Source organism: Exophiala viscosa, assembly GCF_022695815.1.
Source record: "Exophiala viscosa unplaced genomic scaffold EDD37scaffold_7, whole genome shotgun sequence".
Lineage (NCBI taxonomy): Eukaryota > Fungi > Ascomycota > Eurotiomycetes > Chaetothyriales > Herpotrichiellaceae > Exophiala > Exophiala viscosa.
In genome coordinates this window covers 592,299-618,955 of record NW_026944359.1, presented here as the reverse complement: position 1 = coordinate 618,955, position 26,657 = coordinate 592,299, and the positions used below count along the sequence as shown (strand labels likewise).

Here is a 26,657-nt window from a genome sequence, read left to right as displayed (position 1 = left end):
AGCTTCGGGAGACCTCAGCGAACTCTTTCGGCCGCCTGGAGCGATAGTAGTGCGAAAGCATATCCCATAGGTTCGACGAGGCAGACCAGGTGACCAGGAACTGCGCTGGAATGCTGCCAGCCGAGATAGCCGTAAGGAGGTGGCTGCGCGAAATCTGCCGTTGATGGAGGACGTCAAACATAGTGGGCGCCTCTCAGTATCAATACATGCGCCGTATTAGAGAGGCTAATTACTATCCGCTGACAGTCGATCGAGATGAGATGAGGGGAAGATTGATGTTGTTGCTGTGAGAAGAGAGTGGGAAAGGTCATGCATAATTCACCCGCTGGGTTGAGGTCCCACGGCTTGTCAGTTATAGCAGCATGTTTAATCCTCCTTGTGCGACATTGTGAGCCTCATTGTCTTGGTGCACTGCAGAGGACCATCGTAAGGTCAGGACATATCTAAGGCCATGGCTGCCATAGCATCAGTGTCAACCCTGAAATGAAAGAGGTAGGACTGATACATGGCTACCATGCACACAGCCTGGTTTCCAGAAGCATGTAAACTCTGAAGCAGCGCTAAGTATTTCAGCCGCGCTAAGTAGAGTTCGCCTTATTGCTCCGGATCCCCGACTTCGCTTCCTTCTGCAGAAACCCTTCATCCCAGAGTGCGAACAAGCTTCAAAGTTCAAGCATGGGAAAATGAACGCCTGTGTTGGGGTGACATTGATGTTGGGTCCGGTACCGCAACAGACCCTCTTCTCACTGGCGACCCAGGGGAGACTCATGACACTCTTGATCAGCATCCCGTATGCGACCCAAGCTTACTAGCCTGCACTCCGTTCAGAAACTCTATATCACTCTAAAGCATGCTCGACGGAGGCTAGAGTATGGCTTGCACACCGGTTTTGATGTAAGGACCCCAAGCGGTCAAATGATACGGTTCTCACTCAACCTTGATGCATTTCGTTTGTTACTCCCTTCTGCTGTGCACCGACTCGTTGTCGCAAGTGTCTGCAGTACTATCTCGATCACGGACATTCCCAAGTACCACTCGTTTGACCAAACAGCTCATTAGCCTTCAATAATGTCCAAGTCCGGCTCAGAACACTGGGAGACCTCTGCAGTCTTCGGGGAGCCTATACCAACATACGAAGAGTCCCTCGCCATCTCGCCAGGCGGAGCAACCATACTTGTTCCAAGCGAGAAACCCAACAGCTCCGTTTCTTCATTATTTCGACAAGGACGAAACCGCCGGGTCCTCGATCTCATCTCGGATACCATCCTTCCAGCCATCAGCGTTGACCTCGCCAATGGTTGCTCCCATATACCCTTGGTCATAGTGCCATCGGAGACGCTCGGAAGTAGCAGCAAGCTCGATGAGCGTAACATCGTTACACCAGGTCGTCAGACTTACGAGGCTTCACGCACTGTCGTCGTGCTGCAGGGGCAGGATAAACGCCCCTCCTTCTGGACGCAGAACGCCGTTGTCCAGGAACTCGACCTTCTACTCCGGAAGGAGCTCGGCTGCTCGTCGCGCACAAGCAACGAAGAGCCCTTGCCCAGAGAACTTTCTACATCAGGTTTTCCATCTCAATCCCCGTTGCAACTGCAAGCAGAACCAACACCAGCTAATGCAGAACTTCCTCCGCGGCCGAAGAAGAAGCTCTGGCTGAAACGTGACAGTGCCGTCACTGAAGCCGAAAGTGATCCCACTGGCGAGACGGGCAAATGGAATCTCGGCTGGCGCGGGCCAGAAACCCCTGGTGGAAGAGACACAAAATCTGGAGATCATGACGTTCTACGACACCGTACACGAGTCCAAAACTTGAAAGTGGACGAAGTCGCACTTCATACAAGGTTACAAGACGTCAGTATCCGGACAGAAGACCAGATGGGCCTTTTTCGAACGACCACGGTGAAATGCATCTGGATAGAGATTGACGTCGGCACCTGAAAGGCTGAGGTATTCTCGTTGATCATGTTGAGGTGTAACACTTTCTCTACATCCTTGCCCAGCAATACCATTCTGAGCCAGCTGCCAGTCATGGCACAAAGACAGTTCTTTCCTTCTTCGCCACCCACGCTTCATGCACCTCTTCGAGCTTCTGAACCTTCAACGCCATATCAGGTAGCCTGGCCACCGCAGCCAAGAGAGCCGGCAACTCTTTGCCAAACCGTTGCAATGTCCACGATCCAGGTCCAGCACCACGCACGGTAATATTCTTGGACCGCAGCACAGCACCTGGCAGAGCAATGTCCGGGCCTGCAACAGTCCCAATCTGGACGTATTGTGTCGGAACCTTGGAGTTGAGAGCATTGACCAGTCCAACAATGGCCGGACCGTAAAGATAGTCTAGAATGACATCGACATCGCCCAGGGAGGAGAAGTCAGTCTCAGCAGGGTTGTCCGCAAGTACGACTGTCTGATCCAGGTTCAGGGCTGCCATTTCTTTGGCATTGCGCGCCACGCCAATGACCTTGCCGGCGCCGAGACCGCGAACGAATTGGGCGGCAACTTTACCGGAGAGAGCGGCCACGCCAACGATGACAACGGTCCAATTCTGTGGGAGAGGGTCGACACGCGTGGCAAGGGCCATCCACGAACTCATGCCCGGATTGAGCAGGCCTGCAATATGCACAGGGTCGGCTCCAGTAGGGATGGGGACAATTGCGGACTTGGGAACCGTTACATATTCTGCAAATGCGCCACCAGAGGCTATGCTGCTGAAATACACGGTCTCGCCTTCAGGCGTGGTGCCCACGCCATCAGCGCCCGGGATGTACGGCAGTTGGGCGCCTTTGGTGCTATAGTGCTGTCCTGCAGCTTGAGAGCGGACGAGCTGATGGAGACCGGCGGCTAGTACTTTGAGAGTGACCTTTTCGGGATCGGAGGTCGTTGGGTCGGGGTAGTTCGAGGTGAATTCGGGGCTGGTGTCCCACGACTGGACTGCAATGGCACGCATGGCTCTCCACGGATCTTTTTCTGCTATCAGCTGTAATGTGGTCGAGATGGCCTGTCATAGTAACCATCACGAGCATAGCAGATCTCTAGAGAGTAGATATATATCTGCCACCTTTGTGCGGGCATTCTACACAAACGTGATCTCGGCCGACTTCTTACTGCAAAAGGAGAACGCATATGATCAGAGGTCAATCAGAGGTTAGTACGCTCTGTCAGCATTTCTCCGCACTGCTCAGGTCTCCTGCTCAATTCCCCAAAACATTCGGGTTGCAGACCTCCCTGAAGCGTGAGTAAGTGAGTCGATGGTGACATGCTGCATGGTCATGTAAGTCCTCATTTACCGGATTCTTCGCAGTGGGTGCAGGTGGAAGAGCTGGCTCAGACGAAGCAGGTGAAAACGGAAGGACGAGGAGGAGAGTACTAGTACTGCCTGCATAAAAAGCCACTAGCATAAATCGGGTAAAATATTTTGTGCAACGACGTCACTCAATGAATTTAGAAAGAAATCGCGTTTGACAAAAAAAAGTCGCGGCTCAATGAAGGTGAAGTTTTGGAAATCACGGGCCACCAGTGAAGAGAATGCAGAAAGCAGCCACCCTTTCATTCTCAAGTGCAGTTTCAAGGAACACAAATATCGCAACCTTGCTTGGCTTTTCAATCCACCACCTTTTGAAAGACTCAACCGTTTTAAGAACATCTCACCGCCGCGCAAACTACGCCAGCATCAGCAACATGGCGCGCGGCAAGAATCCTCGCTCACAAATGGGTTACCCTCATCGTCCTAAACCTCAGCCTGCGAATTCAACGAATCTTGATCACCAGCAATCCTTTGTCTCGACTCACACCCTTCCTCCGCCAACCATCGAAGTACCAAAAGATACGCCGCGATTTGCTGACCTGCAAGGCAAGAACCTCCTCGACCCAACTGTCCTTCACACCCTTACCAATGATCTCAAATTTGATCATATGATGCCAGTCCAGGCTGCGACGCTAGAATATCTCCTCTCAGGAGCAGACGTATTGGCGCAGGCAAAGACGGGCACGGGCAAAACACTGGCTTTTCTGCTTCCCGCAATACAGACCATCCTGAAGAGGAATGAACCACGCTTGTCCGCACTGATCCTCTGTCCTACGAGAGAGCTTGCGTTACAAATTGCAGCCGAGGCCATGAAAGTTCTACAGAGACTACCTGGATGCAAGGTTGCAACCTCTATAGGCGGAACGAATAAAAATGTGGAAGCGACAAATATCCTGCGTGGTTGCAGCATCCTCGTTGCTACACCCGGCAGACTACTGGACCACCTCAGCGACGAGAGAGTGCAATCTACATTGAGCTCACTCCGGACTTTAGTGCTTGACGAGGCGGACCGTATGTTGGACATGGGCTTTTTACCAGACATCAAGAAAATACTGTCATATCTTCCCAAAACCGCTCGACAATCCATGCTGTTCTCAGCCACCATTGATGATCAAGTCAAGAATGTGGCACACCTCTTCTTGAACAAGGGCTATGAATTCATCTCGACTATCCAGGAGGGCGAGGCCAACACCCACGAACGTGTTGACCAATATCTTGTTTTGACACCAAATATGATTGAGCATGCCCCTGCTATGGTCTCTGTTGTTGAGGCAGAGTGTGCTACCACGAAATCATTCAAGGCTATCGTGTTCGCCCCTACAGCTGCTCATGCTGACTTCTATGCCGAAGTTCTTGCTTCAATTGGTACCTTGCCAAAAGTCTCGGTTCTGCATTCTCGCATGACTCAACCGAAGCGGACCCGAACGACGCAAGAATTTCGACAAGCCACGAATGCGATATGTGTGGCCACCGATGTCATTGCTCGTGGCATGGACTTTCCGAATGTTAGCCACGTATTTCAGGTTGGTTTACCATCTGACAAGGAGACGTACGTTCATCGACTGGGACGTACGGCACGCGCGGGTGCTGAGGGTCGGGGAATTCTAGTACTTGGCGAAGCCGAAAAGGGCTTCTTGAATCAACTGAAGGGAATCAAGATTCAAGACTATCCATCGAGTCTCCAGTACAAGATTGAGGACATTGAGCCTGCTCTGGCTGATCTCCAGACCAAGCCGAGGGTTTACCAAGCATGGCTAGGTTATTACAAGACGTATCTGAAGGTGTTAAAGTGGTCACCCGCCGATCTTGTTCGCGAAGCGAATCGGTTCGCACTTGAAGGTCTTGACTGTCCTGAAGTGCCCGCGCTGGAGAAGTCTACCATAAGCAAGATGGGCCTCAAGGGGGTCCCGGGGCTAGTGGTCTCAGCAAACAAGCCTGGTTCGAATAATCCTCATCGTCGAGGTGGAGGCGAAGGGCGACTGCAAGGTAGAGCTCCAGGCAGAGCTCCAGGCAGATCTTGAAGGGAAATGCATACAACCACCTAGGTTGACGATTTCCATGCGATGGAGGTCAACAATACTAACCTTGGCTGAAGCCAGATATGCTCGAGCTATCAACCAGTTGATCTTATGGGTGTCGACGATCTAGTGTGGACACGGATCGTCAGCCCCAGTTTGACGAACCCTCCCACATATCAGCGACCTTCCGACTACACCACGGTACCTTCGCCTCGCTACCGTTCTTTGAGTACGCCTTGAAATCCGTTCCGGAACTGCTAGGACGAACAAGCGAGTTATTTTGGCACTTCGACAACATACTCTGACCGAAAGTCGTCATTCTTGAGCGAGAATGCCTGCGCCTTGCTGACCCGGATTCAATTCTGCTTGGAGATGGACTTCATGTCCTTTGCAAAGTGCAAACATCAGGTCTTTGACAGTGCCTGGATGGGTGGATGGAGACCATTGTATGACGTCCTGCCACGAGGCCGCCAACGACCTTTCACAGCTTGTTGGACGAGACCAGCATGAATTAGACTTCCTGGAATTGTAATATTAATACGAAGACCATAGAGAAATAGAAAGGCTCAGAGCACGCCGTTTTGGGTATGGCTTAGCCTTACCCTCCATTCAAGGAGTTCCAAGCCCTTCAAAGGATAGTCGCAAGTATCTCAGTGTGCTGTGTAAATCGTCCGGTCGCGTGAGGCTTCATTAACAACAAAGAACCTGTTTAATAGTGACAGTCTAGAGAGTGACTGACCCGCCAAGCAGCGACGTCATTTGTCACTGAATAAACTACTGCAACATCAGTATAAAGCGATCAACCAGGAAAACGAACGACCCCGTCGCCATATGCATAAGTGAAATTTCAAGATGGCCCCATCCCAGATCCAAGTCGCCAGCAAGTCACTAGAGCGACTGCTCAAGGAAGAACAGTCATACTACAAGGAGCAAGAGCAACAGGAGGCTCGCATAGCAAAGTTGGAGAAGGAGTCTGGCGGCGAAGACGACGATGGAAATAAAGCGTTTACATTGAAACAAGAGGTATGTTCTCATTCTTGGACTGGGGCACAGTCATGTACGAGTAGTTCGGATTGCAAGAGTATTGAGTTGACCGTGTCAAACAGCGTCAAGCCCTGGAGGAAACCAAGAAGGTGATCCCAACTCTGCGCGAGCGCATTGTCAACGCCAGAGAGAAACTCGAGAGTGTGCTGGATAATGCTGCCGACGAAACGGAGAGGAACAGTGCGGTCGAGTTGCTCAAGAGGGCAAAGGAGGCGCAGAAGGACGACCCTGTTGCTGGCATCTCTACTTGATGACGGCGAACGAGATCATGGCCGACAGTCTAATGATTGTCTAGGTATTGTGCATTGGTCACAAGGGAGGAAGCGAGGTCTTTCTAACGACCAAAAATGTCAGACTTCGAGACCGTGGCCGCTAAGCGGTCGCGGTCGCCAAAGGGTCGAGCCAAGATCGGAGGATTGAGGTGATGCATCTCATGATGTCCTCATGGACTCTCAGAGCTACCTGTCCAATATTGCTACAGCACGTTGCAAGGAACGCACCAAGATGCTCCTGCAAAGGAAGGTCATTGAGCATCGCAGACCAAGCTCTCGGCAGCACAGCGTGTCAACAGCCAAAAGCATCGAAATGCATATCCCACTCCTGAAATCTTACGTCGTATCCATATCGTCTGGTGCTTTCTCGACCTTGACATCCGTTGTACTTCCACCTGCATGTTCTCCCGTTGCAGCACCAACATCCATATCTACATCCTCATCTGCCACGCGCCGAGGCGTCGCTCCGCCCTCGGGCAGCGTGGTGGGCGTCATCGCATTACTTCCGCGTAGATCCGCCAGCGGAGTTGGCGCATCGTGCATCGGTCTCGGCGTACCTGCGTTGGATAGGCCCTCCCTTGCACGGTCTACGCCCAGCATGTTCTCTTGATCCTGGTCGTCCTCTTGCCCGTCCTCCTGCTCTGCCCCATCCTCATCTTTCTCCGGCTCTTTCTCGTCTCGAATCACCCTGCGTAATCTCATTCCTTCACTGACGACTTTGCCAAACTGTTCTCTCCTTTCGACCCAGGCCTGGGTATGTTCCTGCGACTCGCGCTCCAACTCCTCGATTTCGGCCTTGAGTTTCTCAATGTTGACATGTTGCTCGTCACGCGGCTTCAATGCGGCATTCTTCGTGATCTCATCCGCTAGCACGTCGTAGGTTTTACGGATGGCAAGCGTCTTTTGCGCCTCATCCAGTTGAGAGCGGAGGCTGGACGTGTTATGTCTGACCTCTTCGGCTGTCCTTTCGATCTTTGCCTTTTCCTCGATGTAGCGTTCTCGCTCTCGTTCGTTGGCGGCTCTTAGAAATTGGATGCGCGCAATGCTGCTCTCGAACGCGGCGAAATCGAGAATTACATCTTCGCGAAACCGCTGGATGTCTTTCAGAAATTGCTCATGCTGGGTTCCTGTGTCTGTATCTGTGTCTGCATCTTCCGCTGCGGGCTCTTCTGGCTCGCTCTTTCGAGACAGGAACGAGTTTATAGGGGTCGTTGGGGCGAGAAGTCTTTTCGTTAGGCGTCTGAATGGGCGCTCTTCAATACCAAGCAGTCTTGTAGCATGAAGCTTGTCTGTGCACATTGGATGAGCGCGCGGACTTGGAGGTTATGTGCTTTGCTTACCTTCTTCGGCCTGATCTAATAGAGCGAAAGGCGCCATTATGCTGTGGAGGTCTGTTCAATAGCATTCGCAGTGTGCAGTATGATCAGGGACAAAAGAAATCCGCAATTATTGTCGAGCCAAAATTGGGGAAGTGAATGAATGCTCCGCAAGGACAATGGCTGAATCCGGCGGTAGGACAATAAATAGGTTTAGGCATGGCTGTAGCTTCACTCTGGGGGGCGCTGCTCCCTCCAACTTCACTCACCTTCTTTTCGATATGGCTTGTCACAGCGGCCGCCACCAGGGCCTCCGATTCAAGATCCTCGGGTTCTCTGCGTCGATCTGCACGACCTACAAGTCTCAGATGACTTGAGACGTCTAAGTCATCTCATTAAACGTATATCAGGCCCTTCCTCTGGCCGTGCTGCACTACCCCATAGCCACCATGCCTGCAGACAATCTAGTCGACATGGCCCGGCGGGCATGCGCACGCTATAGTGCAAGGATCACAGACATCGGCGACCTAGACTACGAACTCATCCGTTCGGTCCTCCTGAAGATCGAAAGCCCAGAAAAACTAGTAAGTCGACGGCGGCCCTCTATCTGGCGAGCCCTCACGCTGACCTATCCCCTTCCAGCACCAACTGGAACAAGCCTCACCCCAGATCATAGGCAAAGACGCAGAGATCTGGATGAACTTCATCAAGCGCGACATTCCGGATTGGCAGCAGAAGCGACATGAACCAAACGACCCCAAGAACTGGTGGAAAGTGTACCGCAAACTCAAGGAGGAAGCACAGATGGACTCGACCGCCGATGAAGCCATGCTTAAGGCCGCGCTAGCCAACATCAAGAACGAGAAGGAGCTAAATACCACGCAGATAGCGTCGAAGATGCCCGTCCCAGGCGTCTCCAGACGCACACGCCCCCTGTACAACTATATCAGTGGCCGGACAGGGAGCAAAGGCGCCAATAAGATGACTTTGATGGAGAAGATCCGCAAGGAGGCCCGCGACGCAAAGGCCTCGAAGATGAATAAACCGATGCACGAACTGCAGAAGAGAGCGACGCCCGTGACGCAAGCACCGCAACGGTTTGTCGAGGAGTTGAAACAGAAGTCTACACCAAGATCAACACCACCTCCTGGCCCCACGGCACGAACCTCGCGTCCACCGCTACACGCCCCCAGGAAGATCAGCCGTCCAGAAGTCTCATCATACGACCTTACACAGGACCGGGAGGCAAGACTCCGCGCGTTGAAGAGCGGCCGCCCAATGGAATCGAATCCTCGTGCCACACCAACGAGCAACGGGACCCTAACGACGAATTTCCTGGAAGACTCCGATCTAGATGATGTCGAGGACGACGTTGCCCCGGCGCCGCGGGACCAGGACCTGCTGAAAGTCAACGACGATCGATCGCGGTCAGCCAGTCCTATGAAATTACAGCCGAACCCTTTGAAGAGGAAACAGGCTCCATCACTTTTCATGTCATCCCCAAAACGGGTCGTCAAAGCACCTGGTGTATCCTGAAGAGTTAACGAATATCTTACCTATTTTATTTTGTATCGAAGCAAATCATCTGGATTGAGAAAGTCCGTCGTGACAGGGGACAGCATTTTGGCACAGGGCCGGAGCACGGAATATTTTGGGATCATCAAGACCGAGAAAGGTCCATAGCATAGAAATCTGGAGATCAATTGGGCTCTTTCAAAGACATGTCGTACCATTCGTTGGGCTCTCTTGCTCGCTTGTCTCGATCTTGTCTCGTCACGCTTATAACTCATGTTGCTCATCAATTGCGTCCCACCCTCGTCATCATGGTGAGTCAGGAGCAGACACCTCATGAATGCATATCTTCAGCCCAGTCTCGTCCGTCTGCCCTTCTGGTACCGCTCTCACGATGGCCCTTTCTTCCAATGCATTCGCCAGCCCATCGCAAGTCCATTCAAACAGCTGTGCAATGGCCTGTCTTTAGCATGCTTGGGGGGCCGTGTTGTCAATCTTTGTCCGCAAATGTCCATCATCTTGACAATCCTCCTCTGAGCGCCAGAACCAAATGCAACGTCTGTCCTCCTTCGAGACCGTACTCTTCTGCTGTCTTATCGTCGGCCCTGTTAATCCAGCCGTCAGTACACATCTCACACCACGTCTCTTGTCTCCAGGCCATGCTGGGGCTCAAAACGTGCAGTGTAAGGCACGGGAGTAACGAACATTTGTTTTCCACCGTAAATCAATCTCTGCTGAACAGGCGGGATGCCCTCCTTCTCCTCGACACGTTCCTTGATCCGAGAGACCTGTAGTCCATCCAATGTCAGCATGATCTTGCTCCTTGCTTTCCAACACGCAACCTGTCGATCGTCTAGCGGCCTCAATGACAACAAGCGCTGCGGGCAACAGGCTGTGGTGGGCTGGGCTGGGTGACCGACCTTGTAGTCCGGCTCGATGTCGAGTTCGATCTCCTTGCCGGTCAACGTGCGGACTCTGCGTGGCAATTGTTAGCCCACTACGGTAATCGAAAGCAGATCAAAGATTGCAGTGAGGGGAGGCGAGGCGTACTTGATCAGCATCTTGTCGGTGCGGAATGCAGGCCGGGAAACGGAACTGTGAGATGAGCAGTCAAGAAACTCTTCCGGGGTTGAAGGATGTATGAGAAAAGAGAGTCAGCCCTGGTGCTTTATAGACAAGAGAACAAACAAGCAGGGTACGTGTGTTGGTTTGTCGCATGTACTGTGGAGAGAGGTTAGACTGGTGACATCGACGCAATGGTTCCTCCGAAAACGCAGTCCAGCCTCGCTAGCCTGACGGGCAGTCGCAGGGCCTAACATCGCCTTGGCGTCATCATCCTCGTGTATTCAGGAGTTCAGCCTTGTCCATGGTAGATTCTACGTTCTTTACTTCACCTCACTTTTCGCCACTACCTTGTTGAAGAGCAAAAGATATCGAGGTCAAAGTGAATGTATTGAAATGCCTCCGATCAAAACGCCTCAAAATGACATTTTTCGAGCAAAGCAAGAACAAATGGGGTATGATGGTAACAACAGACACAAACACAAACAGCCCGAGCCAGGTAACACATCCCAGCCCATAGGCTTGCGCCGGTGCTCTCAAATCTACCAGTCATAGAAGAGAAATGTCAAACAAAGCCCAGCAGAAGTCCAACCCAATCGGCTCCATATAACACCTTGCAATCGCTGTTGCCAGCCTTGGAGCTCACGCCCGTTGGCTAGGCTTCTTTTATGTCGTTCCGTCGTTCCTTTTTTTGGTACACAGAGATTGAAAAAAGTCTTTTCCATCCCTTCTCTTTACATATACACATTATCAACAGAAAATGTAATCTTGCTTCCTCTGTCCATGGGACCAATAGGTCAGGGACCAATGTCAAAAGCCCCGCCATGGGTCCCTTGAATCGCTGCTTCCCCGTGTCGAGGAGCTGGCGGCCATCATCTCGTTATGGAGTAAAGAATCCACAGGACTGATGCTATCTCGTCCTTTCTCAAGTCCCCAGTAAGCCAAGTCTTTCCGTTTTGATTGGCCTGATCGCATGAAGTTGAAAGATGGTCGACCGGAGGACGTTGAGGTTTTACCATCAATGAATGCATCCATTCTCATAGTGTTCGCCGGATCCTTGTCCAGAAAAGCTGCCGGAATTGGCGGTGGGCCAGAGTTACTCGCCTCACTGCCTCTACGACTGCTGACGATGCTTTGCATGCCTGCACTAGGAGTATAAAGTCCTCGATCAGAGGAATAGACCGCTGTAGAGCGCACACTTTGAGAGTATGTAGAGCCTGGGCCGGACATTGTTGGTGCAGCTTCTTTGGCCGAGAAGCTTCGGAACGAGCTTGGTGGTACTCGTGGTGCGGTATTGCTGCGTTTGCATGAATGCCGCGGGATGATAGGTGGCAACGCGGGATCCTGTGTCGGGTCGTAATAATCCCGGCTTTGGGGTCTAGAGTCCTGGACTGGTAAAGAGCCGTCTGTGGTGAAAGACCTTGGGCCAGGTCCAACTCGGCCAGGATTCTTTGCGATCCGAATAGAGTCACGAATAGGCCGACGTCGAAGGGAGCCTGCAAGGGACGGCGTGGGTTGATTCAACGTGTCGTGCTCAGGTAGTGGCGGAGGTGGAGGAATTGCTGTCAATTCGTTCATAATCAGTGGCGAGTGAGACAAGAAGGACAATGCGGTAAGCCAGACATAGTGTCGTTCCTGTGAAGTTGCGGTAAACTTGAGTGCTCGCTGAGGCGTCAAAATCAGGATTGATCTGTTGAATTGTTGTCCAATGATCGATCCCTTGGGCATGGGATTGTCATCCTTCACATCTAGTACCGACTTGATAGTCACTTCTCCCGCGTTAGTATGTCTTAATACCAAATGAGAGTTCAACTTACGTTTGCGACCAGACTTTCCCATGAGGGCTGTTCCTGAAGTTGGTTGCTTGCTGCTCCACATCACTGCACGTTCATATGGCGCAAGCCAGACCCATCTCTTGTGGCGGACGCCATTACTAGTGACACTCTGAGAGATCTCTTCCACGCTTTTGGTGCTGTCCCAATCCGCCTTGTCGCTAACTCCGAACGACTTCCGTCTTCTTACATATTTGTACATCCACTCACCGACCATTGTCTGCGCAATGGAATCAACGACGGATGTCTGATGCATGGAGACCGCATCCGAATTGGTTTTGGTATGAGGACCGTGCCGACGGGGTCCCGTGGCAATTGAAGGACGTGGTGCACTTGCTTCGTGTGGGTTGCTGTAAGGCTCGGCTAGGAATGGTGCTGGTGCAGTCGTAGTTGGCATCTGGAAACTAGGCATCTCTGGCACAATCGAAACGCGTGGATCGAGTGGCGGTGACTGGCTTCGGGATCGACGTCCTTGGGAGTGAGGGGAAATTGCCGGTCCTGAACGTGCCTTTCTCAATATCGGTCTTGTATGCTTGGTTCGAGGTCGTTTTGTCGGGGAAGCATTGCTGCTCCCTGGCGAGCTTCTACCACCCTCGCTGATCGATTTGCCTATTTTCGCAGAGCTGTATCTCAGCGGAACTGGGAACGGAGGAGGATTGTTGCTGTCGAAAGAAGCCGTTGTAGACTGGGAATGAGACGACTGGTGTGCTGCAGTCCCGCTGGAAATCAGGGCAGCCCTCCTCATGTTACCAGATTTGGCAGAGGATACTCTCTTCAATTTTGAACCGGTGTTCTGCCTCTGAGAACCCTTGCCAGGGCTTGTTCGACCTTTGGACAAGACGTTTCGCATCTCTGGTGGTAGCCCGTCTTCGGAGAGCCGGATGGTATCCATAGCAGCAGCTTCACCAGCACTTGTTGCCACATTTTCACCAATGTCTTCCAGGAGTGGATCATGGGATACCATTTTTCCCGAACGAAGGACGAATTTGGCGGTCGGTCGACTGAAAATATCGTCTTCGGGGAAGCTGTTATCAGCAAGGAGATCATCCCTGAATTCTGCATCATCCTCGAACCCAGCAAAAAGGCTGCTTGTCCTGACAGGACGGGGCATGTTGGAAGCAAAATCTCGCGAGAGAGGTCCACTATCGTTCAAGGGAGCCGGAAGCCCTTTGGAAGGCCCGGCCACAGTACGTCTCGATCCAAACAAGGATGCAACGGTGGACATCCTATTTCGCGGGACAATTGGCGGCATTGCTGCGGATGAGATTGGTGGTGTGAAGTGAGTGGACAAGGGAGGTTGTGGCATTTCCCTGGGTGGTACAATGGCTCGCTTGTCGACTCGAATTTCTTCTGTCTGCATCGAAGTTGATTGATACCCCCCAAGAGATTGGAAGATTACCTGGGTACTTGCATTTTTGGTTCGGGGTGGTAGCACGACATTAGTTTGGGGTGTGGCAGGCCTTGATCCAGGAGGGACGATGGTAATCAAGGGAATCTTGAAATCTACCATTTCTTCACTTTCCGCGTGCTTGTGGCCATGATTGTCCATTAAGGCTGGCTCAGGCTCAGTCTGCGTGCCAACGGTAGCCATAACTCTTCGTTCGAGGGGGCTTTCTGGAATCGTAGCCAACGCATCATCGCGTTTGTCTGGTGTGAGAGGTGGGCTTGGTAGGGCTTCAATGGTCTGAGAGGCAGATGAGACCATGACTGGTCGCTGCTTCTCCCATGGAATTTCTACGCTGTCGACAGGGCTGACGGGGGATGGGGACACAGTCATGTGCTTGATGGTCCCAAAGTCGATCTCTGGTTGCGGAGTAGTGGTGGCATTGTGATATGATCCTGACACTGGCCAAGGTGACGGAGGTGGCGAGAACTGGATTGCTGTGTCGACATATTTGATGCTTGGTCGACGTCGCCGAAAAGCTTGAGGTGACCCTGCAGGGCTGTCATTTCGCTCGATGTCTTCAAAGTCTAATGGCAGGCCTAGGACTTTGCGAGCCTTGAGTGATAGGCTCGAAGTGGGCCGGACATGCTCTTCTGGAAGTGCATCTGGGGAGACTCGACCATCTTCATGATCATGAGCGTTGGCTATGTCTTCTTCCAGTTCGTCGAAGGCGAGCTCGTCCGCCAGATTCACTGAGACACCGTTATGAAAACTCAAGACGGAGACTCGACCACCATGCGTGTCACTATGGATCGAGTTGGCACTGAGCCTTCGACCCCTGCGTGTAAGGGTGGAACCTTTACTGGGGCTGTCCATCAAACTGTTGCGGCTGTGACATGTTCGTTCTGTTGGAGAGCCGGGAGGTGCATGGTGCTGGACATTTGCGACCTCGCTCAATACCACTTTGAGGCGACCTTCAGCGATATGGACCTTTGTCTCCAGGCCTCGCTTCTCAGTGATCCATGTCTCTTTGTCTTTGTCCCATAGCGCTTGAGTTCTGTCCGCAGTCTCTTCTTGGCTTTTCGCCCTCTTTTGACTGTGGTCGAGACGCTTGCGCATATCTGAAATGTCGTTCAGTGCATCGTCCCGTTCTTTGGCAAGTTCGTTCAGTGCAGAGAGTGTACCTCCCTCAAGGAGTTGCATCTGCCGCTTCACTGACCTCGACTCTTTACTGGCTTGTAGAAGGGTGTTGGTCAGGTTTTCATTCTCAGACTGCGTGGCATGAAGGGAGATCTCGAGTCTCTCTATGTCATTGGTTCGACTCTCGAGATCTCTGCGCAAGGACAAGATCTCCGAGACCAATGAAGCGTGGAGGGTTGGTGTGAACCGTCTGGGGTCAAGAGGAGAGATGTTCTCGTCGAGGGCAGTATTGATTGAGTCATTACTTCGCCTCTTGGTGGCTTGCTCGTCAGGCATGGGAGGAGGCGTGGAGGAGGGAGACATGTCATCATATCGTCGCGACCGGGAGGATTGGGAACTGGAGGGAGTGCGATAGGGAGTGTCGGCGGGCGAAGGCAGTGAGTAGCTGGCTTCAGGCTCCATACTCTGCCTCTCTGTGGTGATATCTCTGGTCAGTCGTCAATGATGCGGACTCTGACCAGTCTGAGCCAGCGTTGATTGACTCAAGTCCTGCGGCTCAGTGGCTGACCATGGATTCCCTGATGAAAGGTGAACCCATAAGATACATGTTGAGCGACTCGACCGTGTGTTCAATGTCGGTGAGTCCTGTCGAGTTCGTGTTCTGGTCGTCAAAGCGTGCTCGGGCTCGTAGATTGCAGGCCTCAAATGCAATTGCACAGTATGTGAGACGAAGGACAGGACACCAACAAGGTTCACGTCATGCACGGTCGCGTCAAATGGCAGTCAATATGAAGATGACAGGATAGACAGGAGTCAGGTTGGAGGATCTGCTCGCACGGGGTCCTAGTCTTGACCCTCACCTGCAATGCACATGAGGCGGTATAAGAGAGGGACAGAAAAAGGCGGAGTCAGCCTCTGGTTTGAAGGATGTGCTTGTGCCACAAGACCGATGCCCGCCTCACTGGTCAAATGGACTGTCTGCAGCGCGTCTGAGGCGGACCCTGCAACAAAGAGTGCAGAAGCGGTGCGCAGGCCCATTGGACCGCAGCCCTGGATTTCCGGGATTAAAATCATGATTGTCAGGGGCACCGTGGACGCGGACGAGATGGCCGACGACCAGGGTTTTGGTCAAAGTGGAGTGGATGATAGAAAGTAAGGGAGCCGCGAGCGAGACGGTTTAACGACTGTTCCGGGGTTCGCTGAACTATCGAGTGCGGGATGAACCTTCCTAATAATTGAAGCCTCGAAGAGCTCGTCTAGCTAGCTAGCTTATCGGGCATCAATTTGCAGGCCTTGAGGCTTCTGATGGAAGAACCGGAGTGTCGACATGCTCAAGACCTAAGAAGAGGTTATGGCAGGCTGGAGATCAACAAGAAGATGATGCGAAGACCCGAGACTTGGGCATTTCGTGAATCGCGATGAGCCCAAAGAAAAATTGTGTTTTGGGCGTGGAAAGCCCCGGGCCGGTAAGCTAATGCCCCGCTATCAGGCACAAGCGTGTTTCAGGACCTCCACCCATCAGTTGCCCACTCGGAAGATTTCATGGGGACTGTTCTTTGCTCTCTTGGGCCTTAGCTGCAACCACTTTTCAGCCTTCCAGGGGGTTCCATGTCAAATTCTTCAACGCCTTCATGTCAAGGTCCTTCAAATCATGACACAGTACACGTGCGCGCACGCAGACAGCCAGGGTAATCTTGCCCTCTTTGTGCCCAAGGTAGGTATGCTGCAGCACATGTATTCAAAGATCATCACTGGCATCAATATCAGCATTAGCATCGCCCGTTGAGTGCAAGGAACCAAACCCATCGTCAGCTGCATCCTCCCACTTTCGTTCATCGGCCCCAGGCATGAACTGTTCACACCGCTCGCTCGAACCATTTCTTAGATCCCTGTACCTTGTCTTTCCTCGGTTGTCTGTGCAATGCTTGTCTTCTCACTCTCGCTTGACTAGCAGCTCGCCTGTTCCGGCAATTTTCCAACGGGCCTGGAGTAACTAAACAGATGAGGTATAAAACGTGAAAGGCAATGCAACTATTGGCGATGGTCTCCTACTATCATTGCCTTAGGTCAAACATCGTCCTCACTTTGGACCGTTACCTAAGTTATCAGAATGTAGCTTCGGAAGATGAAGCTGTCGACGCTATCAAACATGAACCTTCAGGCCCGTTATAGAGGCATAGGTATCAATCAGTCTACCTGCAATATTGCAAAAGGGTCCTGTCAACCTGATGTCACTCAAGCCAAGTTATGAATACGTGACGACCATCCCTTCGCAATTTCTCTTCATAATCACACTCATCACAGGCTCGTATCACCTCGTGCGTTCGGAGACTGACCACTTTCGCCAGAGCATCACCTCCCAGGGGCATATGCGACCTGGTTTGTCACGTTGTCACTGTTCGACGTTGTGATTCTGGCTTGGGCGAACGATTGCACTTTTGCGCCTTTCCTGGTGGCGTGGTGGCGTGCCCCTACTGAGTCTGTCATGTCTGGAAACATGAGCCGTGCCTTCCATTCGCTCGCCTATCATGTAGGCCTCTGGGGGCTATGCCCATTGCCCATCCCCACCAGAACTTCGACGAGGTAAACTGATTCATCAGACCCTAGAACGTGTTGGTTGCAAGCACCACTGTGTGGATAGCCTCTGCTTAACATGGGAAGAGCAAAGGACATGCGCAACGTGGAAATACATCATGGATAACCCATGCTGTTGATCACCCTGGAGTCGAACCACTGGATCCTATTTCCTGGCACACCACAGTACGCCTTGATAAGATCAACCTAACTTAACGTTTCTGACAGGTGAAGGGGTCACGGGCGGCTTCGGGCGCTTGCGGCATGGCGATGCCGCTGTTCGGTGTTCTTGGCCGCCTAGCCTTTGCAAGAGCCTCGGTCCAGGGGGATTTGCTTCCCCAACTTTTCGATCTGCGCCTCCATCAATTGGTTCGAGCAACAATGTCATCCATCGTGATGGAAGGTCTCGTGTCGAGGTCCGTCCGCGTCGGTACCGCAATCCATGATTGAACAGCCGGAATAAACATCTGGCTTCAACGTACTTTCAGTCTACCTAACAATCTATTTCAGATCATCCCAATGTCAACATCGCACCCCCCAAAAGCGCTGTTGACGGACGTCTTCGGCACAGTCGTTGACTGGCGCAGCACCGTCACCAACCACCTATCCCTCTCCGCCTCCGAAGCTCTCAACTCCCCGACGACCTCGATACCCAGCACCGTCCGCACCGCAGCCTCTGAAATATCCTGGCCCGCAGTCGCCCAACTATGGCGCGAGTCCTACTATCAATTTACCCGCAGTTATGACCCCTCCACAAAGGACAAAAGTAATTTCAAAACCGTCGACCAACACCATGTCGAAGCACTCAACAAGATCCTATGCGACCACGGCCTCGACGGGCTCTGGAAAGACGAAGAAATTGAGAAAATAGCCCTGATCTGGCACTTTCTAGATCCCTGGCCAGACTCGTCGCCGGGACTCAGCAAACTGAATCAGAAATTTAAAACGGCGACCCTGAGCAACGGCAACACAAGCCTTCTTTCCGACCTGGCCAAACATGGCAATTTACCATATACCGACATCATCTCTGCCGAGGATTTTGGCGCATACAAACCACACAAGAGCGTATACCTTGGTGCTGCGAAAAAGCTGGGCGTCGAGCCTAGTGAATGTGCTCTCATAGCTGCTCATCTCGGCGATTTGGATGCGGCTCGCGGGTGCGGTTATCAGACTATCTACATAGAGAGATCGCAAGAGGAGGCCTGGCCTCAGGATAAAGTGGCCAAAGCCAAACAAGAGGGATGGGTGGATATGTGGCTTGACCTGGACGAAGGTGAGGTCGGTTTTCTCGAGATTGCAAAGAGGTTTGGGCTACAATGACGGCGAGGACCAGAGTCTTGTAGGAACTACTAAGCATAGGGGAAGGCGCTTATAGTCTTACCTTGTAGGGGTTGAAAAGGTCCCCCGTGTCAGGAAAAAAGGACTCGTTGACTGGTGTGAGAGCTTTCATGGCATATATACCAGAACAGGCCATAACAGGTGCTTTCGATGATTATGTCGCATCGCGGATTGGATTCATGCGATTTGGAGAGACGGAGGATGCGTGCGTGACATCCGCTGCCATTGGAGCATTCCTGGACATCAAGAACAAGGTCTGTTACTTTTTTGGTGCGCCCCAGGACCAGCAGTACGAGTTTTCTATTCACCTTTGTGAAGGATGACGTTTATTGAGAGCTACAAGGTTGTCTCATCGTCCAGTCCACACATTCGTTATTTCGTAACTACTTCTGTGATCTACCCACCTCTCAACCGACAGGTTCTCATCTTCATACTGCGAAGGAGAACCTATGTCTGTACCCTCCTCAGGATTGAGCCAGATGCATATTTGGAGCACCGAGCTTCTTCTCGGCCTTCTTCGCAGCTTTGTACCATTTGGCGTTCTCCTCACCGTGCGTGGTACGGCGCTTGATGACCTTATTTGGGTCATCGCCACCTTCGTCTTCTCTAGACGTCGACGCGGTGGCGCCGCCAGGACTGGTAACACCATCTGGAGGCAAATCACCGTCGGTGCCAAAGATGGCTCCCATGCCACGACCCTCGCCCTGTGCCGAGAAAGGATTGTGGCTGCTCGGGCTAGCAGGGGTGCCATTCCCAATTTTCAACCCACTCAATTTCTTGCTCGTGCCGTTGATGATGTCCCGCTCCTCTTCCTCGGTCAGAGGTTCGATATCTGGGACTGGTCCGCGGGGAACGACCACAGGCCATCCCACGTCGCTGCCTCCGTGTGTCTGACGACCCTTGGCCCGCAAGTAGCCGTACTTGTACACTTCGAAGAAGGTGGTCTTTTTGAACACCCCACCATTCGTCCGATCAGACTCGTCCCAGTACAGATTCCGCAACCACCTGGACAGCCGGGGATAGTCATGTCGGATCATCTTTAGATTACAATTGAAAATGTTGTAATAGGCCACATCGAACCGTGCCATAGTGGTGTACAACCTGATATCAGCCTCGGTGATGTGCTCGCCAAACAGGTACGGTTGATGTGCAGGGTCTGCAAGATGTTCCTCTAGCCGGTCAAGTGACTTAAACAGCGGGTAGACACTGGAGTCGTAGGCCTCTTGTGTCATGGAGAATCCACACTTGTACACCCCGTTGTTAATGGTGTTGTAGACCCACTCGTTCATGGCGTCGATTTCCTTTCGCAGATGAGGTGGATAGAACCCACCTTCTGGCTTGTTGGCCTCACGCTGATCGGGCTCCAAGAACTCATCAAATTGGTCGTACAACATGCGAATGATTTCACTTGACTCATTATTGACGATCGTATGTGTCTTCTTATCCCACAATGCGGGAACGGTATACCGACCTTCATACTCTGGATCAGCCTTCAGATATAGCTCTTTCATGTTCGTGAAGCCATATAAAGGGTCAGCGCCATCGGAGCCGTTGCGGCCTGTGAAGAGCCATCCGTTCTCCGTTAGGTTGAAGTCCGTCGTGATCAATTGGATGATCGGTTCGAGCGACTTGAGGCCGCGAACGAGGATGGTTCGATGTGCCTGAGAGGGTGTTAAAGACCGCACATTGACAGCGTGAATTCAGTATTCAGGCTCGGTCATACCCAGGGGCACCCGTAGTTCACTGGATAGGTCACGGATGTCAGTAAAATATGGATTCATGCAAGAGCAGAAAAGGAATACAAACCGTATAGCGCATATCGATCTTTCTCGGGAGGGAATTTAGCGCCTGATTCACTAGAAATCCAGTCTCGAAAGGCGCTGTCTTTTCGTCGGAAGTGGCCGTCATCGTCAGCGTGTGCATGTGTTGGGCGCTGTTTTCCTGTCAAACGTGATTCTCGGATTCTGCAAGGCCGTTGCTCACCGAATCTCCCATCATCAGGTATCTTTCACAGTATGCCGCTAAGGTCGTTTGAGTAGGATGGAGGAGGAACAGATATGGGATGTCAGGTCGTGTTGGGAGGTCAAGTCAGTGACACTAGAGTCTCACTGTGTATAGTGGTACAGAGAGGAAATATGCAAAGGCATGCAGCATGGAAGAACAATTGGGAATACGGAGAGTGAGCGAAATCCTTTGAAACTCGGCTACGTGAAGACATTTTGTTTGGTTGCGCAGCTGGCCTTGAAGATCGAGTCGATGAGCCGTGTCTCAGCCCCCAAGATACCTACGAGTACAGTGCTTACTCGATCTCCAGGCTTCGATTCCGCCCCGCAATCGCGGTCAGGCCACGAGCTTGGATGAGCTGAGTCCTCGCACGAGAACACGTGAAGAGCGACTGCTAATCCATCTTGGGATTGTCGCTGTCCGAGTGCTCCAGATTGGGGAGTGTATCACTTGATTCCGCGGCTGATTGGGAAGCAGGAGCGCGCTGAATGCTGCTGTTGATCGGAGTTGACATGATGCGGAAAGATCCTGCGCGGGGCTAGTAGCAAGGCTGAGCCTCATTCCGAAGACGTCATAGGGTAAACACAAGTCACAGCATTTATCTGTGGCCAGTATACCCCGCCCTGTGCTGTGGAAGACATACTCGATGAGTAAACGGCCAACCTGCTGAGTAAGTTAAGAGACCAGTTGCAGAGTTGGTTCCGCTGGTCGCCTTTAGGCCGCGAGCCATACGTCGGTTGGGGCGTACGACGTGTCAACCTGAGCGAAGGAATACTGCCTGCAAGACTGCTGAACCTCAGGTCATTCTGCTCCGGGGACAGATCGGAGTGAAGTTATACCTTCTTACTCTTGTCAGCAAGTCCTCTGGTTTTGTGACGCCACAAACCGTATTGCATCGTTATCTGGGCTGTCACACTGGCAGCTCTTGCCGCAAAGCGCTACGACCAATGCCTCCTGAACTATACTCCGACTCGGCAGAGAGAGCACAGCGCTTTTTCTCCCCTTCCGAATCCTCATGCTGAGGAACTGCTCATGGGGCAGGTTGGCCTCGCCTCTGCAGAAGGGCAGTCCTTCCGTCTTCTGCGTATGAGATTGAAGAGCGTTCGAGTTGAGTGCCTGTAATGATGTACCGGGCGGTCTTCATCAATCTGGCCAAGCGCACACCCATAAAGAGCAGAGACAATTAGCTCTGAAAGCTTGATATTGTGCATTTGATGGGTGGTGACAGTAACAGTCTCGGACCAGACAGAGACTCCTACTATGGTAGACCATGTGAAGATTTGAGAACACTTCAGCATACCTGCATAGGCTATCGCATTAGAGCCCGCTAGGCCACAACTCGACCACGATGCTGATAAACACGTAGAGAATGTCTGAGTTTGCACGGGTGCGGTGACACAACATTATTCAGCGCTTGAAGACATGTAAGCAGGTCTCCATAATGTGCTTCTGGTCGAGAGGTAAGGTGCCGATCCGACGGCAGGTCATCCTTCACGGAGGCGGCCTCCCACGCAAACGAGGTTCCCACGCCCATCTTGACCGCTGACAGACAAGCAAACAACTGATAGCACAGTCGCAAAGACGATACAACCTGTTTCTGATTTGTCACAGAAATAAGAACTTTGATCGTTGCGAGGCTTAATCTTCCATTTCTTCCGATAACCTAGACGACCTTGCAGACGCATGCTGCACAGTTCCGACAGATACTGTATGCGGATATGGGGAGATATCCCTAACCGAACTGTCACCTGGAGGGCTCAGGCCTCATGTATGAATTTCTACGGTATCCCAGAACCACGGTCAAATGAGATGACTTATTGAGTAGCGCTGTCCATACTGCCGACTGTATCTCGTCCTGCTATTTGATCTCAAGCCCGATGGTGCTCGTACGTCTCTGTTACCAGCAGTATCACGTGGCAAACATGATGTGCGACAAGGCCTTCTGTCGGCTTGCCAGCCTGTGGCATCCGCTTGCGCTGTGTGTTGCAGTCTCGGTCAGATTGGTCCACTCGAGGTCACGTCCTAGGTATCAATTCGTAGGACCGGAAAACACTCAGGTCAAGATGGATACCCATCCCCTGAGGGTCTGTTGCTCCGGATTTGACTTCATGTGCTTGCGATGGCGCAGGGGATCGATGTGTCTACCCGAGGTAGCATAGCAAGACGCTACTGGTCGACTCTGGAATGTGGTAGAGTGATACGGAGACTTGAACAAAAGTTGACAATCTCCACGGAGCAAGAAGAACCGACTTGCCAAAGCATGTGCCCGAATTGGCTGCTTTGAAAATCTTTGCCCGTTCGGCTTGTCGTAACGGTCCCAGTTGAGATGGTTCATCTACAGCACCGAGATAACGATTCCCGAATAGCAAACACCGTGATCAGCCTTCTCCATGACGACGTTGATCTCAGGAGCTGTTGGAATTAAGGTTTCCCCGTGGATCTGGAGACGGGATCTACAACTATAACTAGTCCTTATTTTTGAGCAACACTCTCTACACCTCTCTATCCTCCTTGGCCGCATGCGAGTCCATCTGTCTGCTCCCGTCTTGGCGGCGTTGATGCACCGTTGATCACTGGATTTCATCCCCATCCTGACCATATATATGCTTGCACCTTATCTATCTTGCTGCTCGACATGTTTGCCAAGTGACCTTGTGCTCCGTACAGTCGATGGCGCCGCTGACGCGAGGAACGCTTTGCGTCATCACATCACTGTTTTGAATGCCTCCTGATCATCTTGTTCAGCAAGATATGGCATTTGTGGAAGCCGACTTCAGATGACCATGACGATCATTGCGACCCCGGTGAACTGGCAGGCCGCTCCAGCATACGGCGCTATGCCAGACGACATGTGGGTATCTTCGTGCCATAGACTACAAAAAGGTAGACAGAGCCTCCCGCCTGCCTCGCGTGTTCATCCCATCTCTCCCTCGTCGTGTGAACTGAGCCGCCTTTTCCTGACACCACCAAACCCTCAAGATGTACAACTGCTACACGCCGCAGGAGACTACGGAGATAGTCTCCCGCGCTGGCGCAATTAAAGGGAACACGCGCCTTGACAAGGTCTTCTTCAGTGCCGTCTCGGCCGGCTGTCTTCTGGCTTTTGCCTGTGCAACGGCACTCAGCACCAACGCCAGTCCGTGGTATCAAGAGAACGCGCCCGGTTTGATCCGGACCATCTCCGCCATTGTCTTCCCTTACGGCCTATGCTCCATCATCCTTACCGGCGCGGACCTCTGCACAGGCAGCTTCATGGTAAGCCGATATCTCATTGCCCATCTCTTCCTCCCTTCACTACTCTTTGGCTGGAACATTCTTCTGACGTTTTCCGGCGGGATCAATAGTTCACCGGTTTAGCCGTTCTCCATCGCCGCCTAAGCATCGTCAAGATGCTCATCCACTGGGTCGTCACGTTCTTTGGCAACCTGGCTGGCTCGCTCTTCATTGTTGGATTGATTACGGGCTATGGCGGCATCTTCGACGACGCAGGCTACAAGACAGAAGCCGTCAAATTCGCCACAACCAAGCAAGTCACTCCCGAATGGCACGAGATCTTCCTTCGTGGCATTGGCGCCAACTGGCTCGTCTGTCTGGCCTGTTTTCTCGGCATGTCCGGTCGCGAGTACTTTTCCAAGATTGTGGGCATCTGGTGGCCGACCTTCGCTTTCGTGTCGCTTGGCTTTGACCACGTCGTCGCCAACATGGTATGAAGCCTTTTCTCCTGTTTTGCATGTTCTGATCTTCCGCTGCCGTTCCTCTTGTCTCTCCCTTTCCAACCCCTCTGGTTCCGTTGCAGTCTCAAACGAGAATTTTGACTAAACCGAAGTCAGTTCTTCGTGCCAATGGGCATCTTCCAAGGCGCCGACATCAGTGTTGGCTTGTACATCTGGAAGGGCATCATCCCAGCAGGACTCGGCAACATCGTGGGCGGGTTCCTGTTCGTCGGCGCCTATTACTGGTACCAGTACCTGGCTTTCCTACCGGCGCCCGTCATCGATGGTGTCGCCTACGAAGCCGTCTCGTCCAATGGTCATGTCGATTTCGGAGCTCGGAGAAAGACCCAGGACGAAGAGACACTTGCTGGGTGAGATGGAACTGTGAAAAGCCTAGCAAATCAACTTCGGTAATGGGGATCCTGTTTGTCAAGCCTATGGACCTGTTTCCCGTTGGTTTGCGCCTTGAACTCCTCGAGGCGATCACATTCCGCTCAAACGACTTGACATGGACTTCAAGAGCGCAAAGGGGGGCTGCGCTCTGTTCTCTACAGATAGAGATGATATCCGATAAGATAGAACATATGTAATTATCATATATTGACACAACTTCGATTGTGGTCAAGCAGATGGACAAACCTAAACATTAATAACATCATTTTGCATGGATCCTATCCAAAAGTCTCGGAAACATCGTCAACTAGTCGGCTGATTTTCTTCCCTTACGTTTTCCTTTGCCTGCGGGAGTTGAAGCTGGGGGGAAAATCTTGGTACATGTGATTGTGAAGGCCTCTAGTTGCAGACCCCTCTGTCTAGAAGCAACCCTCTACGGGAACGATACGGAACCGACGTTCGCAACACTCCATGTAATTGACTCCATAATTATGTCAATCTAGAGGGCGCCGCAGGCCTGTCGAGCTTCTATGAAGGACGGAGACCGGCGGCGGCTTGGATCCCGATAGAGGGGACGGCCGATCATAGGCAACGGGGGGAAGAGGATTCCATGAGGAGCTAGCCATGCTGGGTCACCTCGAAAGATCCATTTAGCGCAGACCTTGTCATCTGCCTAAGTGGGAGGTACCTTGGGGCCGACGGTCTCGAGAGAGTTGTTGCTACAAGTACATAAAGGAGAAGGGGTAAGTCCCTCAATAGAATACAGAAGTGGAAAAAGCTCGAAGCCATGCATTCCATGGAGATGATTTCCCTCCGATGTGGCTGCTGCTGCGTGGACTTGATGAGCGATGACTCCAATGGTGGACGTTTCTCTGGGTACGGAGTAGGCAGTTCAACCATCCCCTATAACCGGCGCGTCTCCCACAAAGGAAGGACGATAGCGACATCGGCTATTCACAGTACTCACAACTACTGCTGGTCTTGTACTAGACAAGGCCCGTCGTAGGTCGTGCAAGTCGGCTCTGGTCTGAGCCAACGATAACTTAATTGAACATTTCCCTTTTAACCGGTCCAGGTCTAGTGAATAGTTAAGGGTGTCAGTACCATGGGTATAGTTAGGCACCGTCGCTCTGTAGAATTGAGCACGACGTCCACCACTGTTGCTGGGATCCCAGTAGTCTTCTGGGCCATGGGAGGTACCTACCTTGTCCATGCACAAGTCACCGCCGCACTACACTTTCTCCGTCTTAGCTGCGTTCCAACATGCAGGCACTTGTGGACAAAATGAAATGCTTTTCCCTTTGGGAAGAGTGCAATGCTCGTCAACCGAAAAGAACTTGTCTTTGAAATTTTCCAAATCCCCTGTTGCTCTTCTGATTGACTTTATCCTCACCAGAAGGGCTCACGGCACGCGACGCTACTCGCTCACTTGTATACGCAGCAAAGCACCCACAAAGTATACAAGCACCGTCTTCGACACGAGGGATCCCACCATCCTTGGACGCCCCACAAAGCCAATCGACTTTGCTTTATACACCATTCAGGATACTTCCGAAGCCTTGACGATCATCATTGACATCAAATCTCCAAGTCCTGTACTGGTCTTTGGCCTTCTTCCGCGATCGTCCTGAGACCTGTGCTCGACATCGTTTGACAGATATTGAGCAAAGCCGTGTATAGTTTCCCAAGCAAATCACACCATCGGCTCCGCAGCGAAGGCAGATCACCGAATTCATCCCGCTGGTGCAGCA

The 26,657-nt window shown here is 52.1% G+C and overlaps 11 protein-coding genes across 11 annotated transcripts; 6 read left to right on the top strand and 5 right to left on the bottom strand.

Annotated features, from left to right (window-relative positions):
• The first annotated feature begins 928 nt into the window (after positions 1–928).
• Positions 929–2,140, top strand: EDD37DRAFT_453862 (uncharacterized protein). Its single transcript, XM_062812903.1, has one exon. It carries the CDS (start codon positions 1,069–1,071, stop codon positions 1,936–1,938), a length of 870 nt encoding a protein of 289 aa, XP_062668930.1. The 5' UTR covers positions 929–1,068; the 3' UTR covers positions 1,939–2,140.
• EDD37DRAFT_453832 (quinone oxidoreductase) lies at positions 1,632–3,069 on the bottom strand. The gene has a single exon (XM_062812902.1). It carries the CDS (start codon positions 2,945–2,947, stop codon positions 2,027–2,029), a length of 921 nt encoding a protein of 306 aa, XP_062668929.1. The 5' UTR covers positions 2,948–3,069; the 3' UTR covers positions 1,632–2,026.
• A 609-nt stretch (positions 3,070–3,678) lies between these two features.
• On the top strand, positions 3,679–5,325 carry EDD37DRAFT_651228 (DEAD box RNA helicase hela; the record flags this gene model as incomplete). The annotated part of the gene is made up of 1 exon (XM_062818330.1): positions 3,679–5,325. The coding sequence occupies one exon, from the start codon at positions 3,679–3,681 to the stop codon at positions 5,323–5,325; it is 1,647 nt and encodes a 548-aa protein (XP_062668928.1).
• Positions 5,326–5,996: 671 nt separating this feature from the next.
• On the top strand, positions 5,997–6,825 carry EDD37DRAFT_453786 (tubulin binding cofactor A). The gene is made up of 3 exons (XM_062812901.1): positions 5,997–6,345; positions 6,429–6,661; positions 6,721–6,825. Exons 1-2 carry the CDS (start codon positions 6,175–6,177, stop codon positions 6,615–6,617), a joined length of 360 nt encoding a protein of 119 aa, XP_062668927.1. The 5' UTR covers positions 5,997–6,174; the 3' UTR covers positions 6,618–6,661; positions 6,721–6,825.
• On the bottom strand, positions 6,717–8,112 carry EDD37DRAFT_453783 (Tho complex subunit 7-domain-containing protein). Its single transcript, XM_062812900.1, has 2 exons — positions 7,979–8,112; positions 6,717–7,927 (listed from the first exon to the last, which is right to left on the bottom strand). Exons 1-2 carry the CDS (start codon positions 8,013–8,015, stop codon positions 6,975–6,977), a joined length of 990 nt encoding a protein of 329 aa, XP_062668926.1. The 5' UTR covers positions 8,016–8,112; the 3' UTR covers positions 6,717–6,974.
• Positions 8,113–8,198: 86 nt separating this feature from the next.
• On the top strand, positions 8,199–9,583 carry EDD37DRAFT_453759 (RNA polymerase II transcription factor SIII subunit A-domain-containing protein). Its single transcript, XM_062812899.1, has 2 exons — positions 8,199–8,538; positions 8,597–9,583. Exons 1-2 carry the CDS (start codon positions 8,404–8,406, stop codon positions 9,488–9,490), a joined length of 1,029 nt encoding a protein of 342 aa, XP_062668925.1. The 5' UTR covers positions 8,199–8,403; the 3' UTR covers positions 9,491–9,583.
• A 93-nt stretch (positions 9,584–9,676) lies between these two features.
• On the bottom strand, positions 9,677–10,784 carry EDD37DRAFT_633670 (ubiquitin-related domain-containing protein). Its single transcript, XM_062816801.1, has 4 exons — positions 10,517–10,784; positions 10,387–10,441; positions 10,172–10,254; positions 9,677–10,071 (listed from the first exon to the last, which is right to left on the bottom strand). Exons 1-4 carry the CDS (start codon positions 10,525–10,527, stop codon positions 9,981–9,983), a joined length of 240 nt encoding a protein of 79 aa, XP_062668924.1. The 5' UTR covers positions 10,528–10,784; the 3' UTR covers positions 9,677–9,980.
• Positions 10,785–10,859: 75 nt separating this feature from the next.
• EDD37DRAFT_453710 (uncharacterized protein) lies at positions 10,860–15,536 on the bottom strand. The gene is made up of 2 exons (XM_062812898.1): positions 12,346–15,536; positions 10,860–12,297 (listed from the first exon to the last, which is right to left on the bottom strand). The coding sequence occupies exons 1-2, from the start codon at positions 15,344–15,346 to the stop codon at positions 11,339–11,341; spliced, it is 3,960 nt and encodes a 1,319-aa protein (XP_062668923.1). The 5' UTR covers positions 15,347–15,536; the 3' UTR covers positions 10,860–11,338.
• Positions 15,537–17,977: 2,441 nt separating this feature from the next.
• On the top strand, positions 17,978–18,778 carry EDD37DRAFT_610350 (2-haloacid dehalogenase; the record flags this gene model as incomplete). Its single annotated transcript, XM_062815202.1, has 1 exon — positions 17,978–18,778. One exon carries the CDS (start codon positions 17,978–17,980, stop codon positions 18,776–18,778), a length of 801 nt encoding a protein of 266 aa, XP_062668922.1.
• A 363-nt stretch (positions 18,779–19,141) lies between these two features.
• On the bottom strand, positions 19,142–21,044 carry EDD37DRAFT_633657 (glutathione S-transferase). The gene is made up of 4 exons (XM_062816800.1): positions 20,780–21,044; positions 20,603–20,729; positions 20,520–20,539; positions 19,142–20,457 (listed from the first exon to the last, which is right to left on the bottom strand). Exons 1-4 carry the CDS (start codon positions 20,792–20,794, stop codon positions 19,261–19,263), a joined length of 1,359 nt encoding a protein of 452 aa, XP_062668921.1. The 5' UTR covers positions 20,795–21,044; the 3' UTR covers positions 19,142–19,260.
• A 2,497-nt stretch (positions 21,045–23,541) lies between these two features.
• Positions 23,542–25,231, top strand: EDD37DRAFT_453603 (formate/nitrite transporter family protein). Its single transcript, XM_062812897.1, has 4 exons — positions 23,542–23,683; positions 23,780–24,055; positions 24,145–24,504; positions 24,631–25,231. The coding sequence occupies exons 2-4, from the start codon at positions 23,780–23,782 to the stop codon at positions 24,886–24,888; spliced, it is 894 nt and encodes a 297-aa protein (XP_062668920.1). The 5' UTR covers positions 23,542–23,683; the 3' UTR covers positions 24,889–25,231.
• Positions 25,232–26,657: the final 1,426 nt, after the last annotated feature.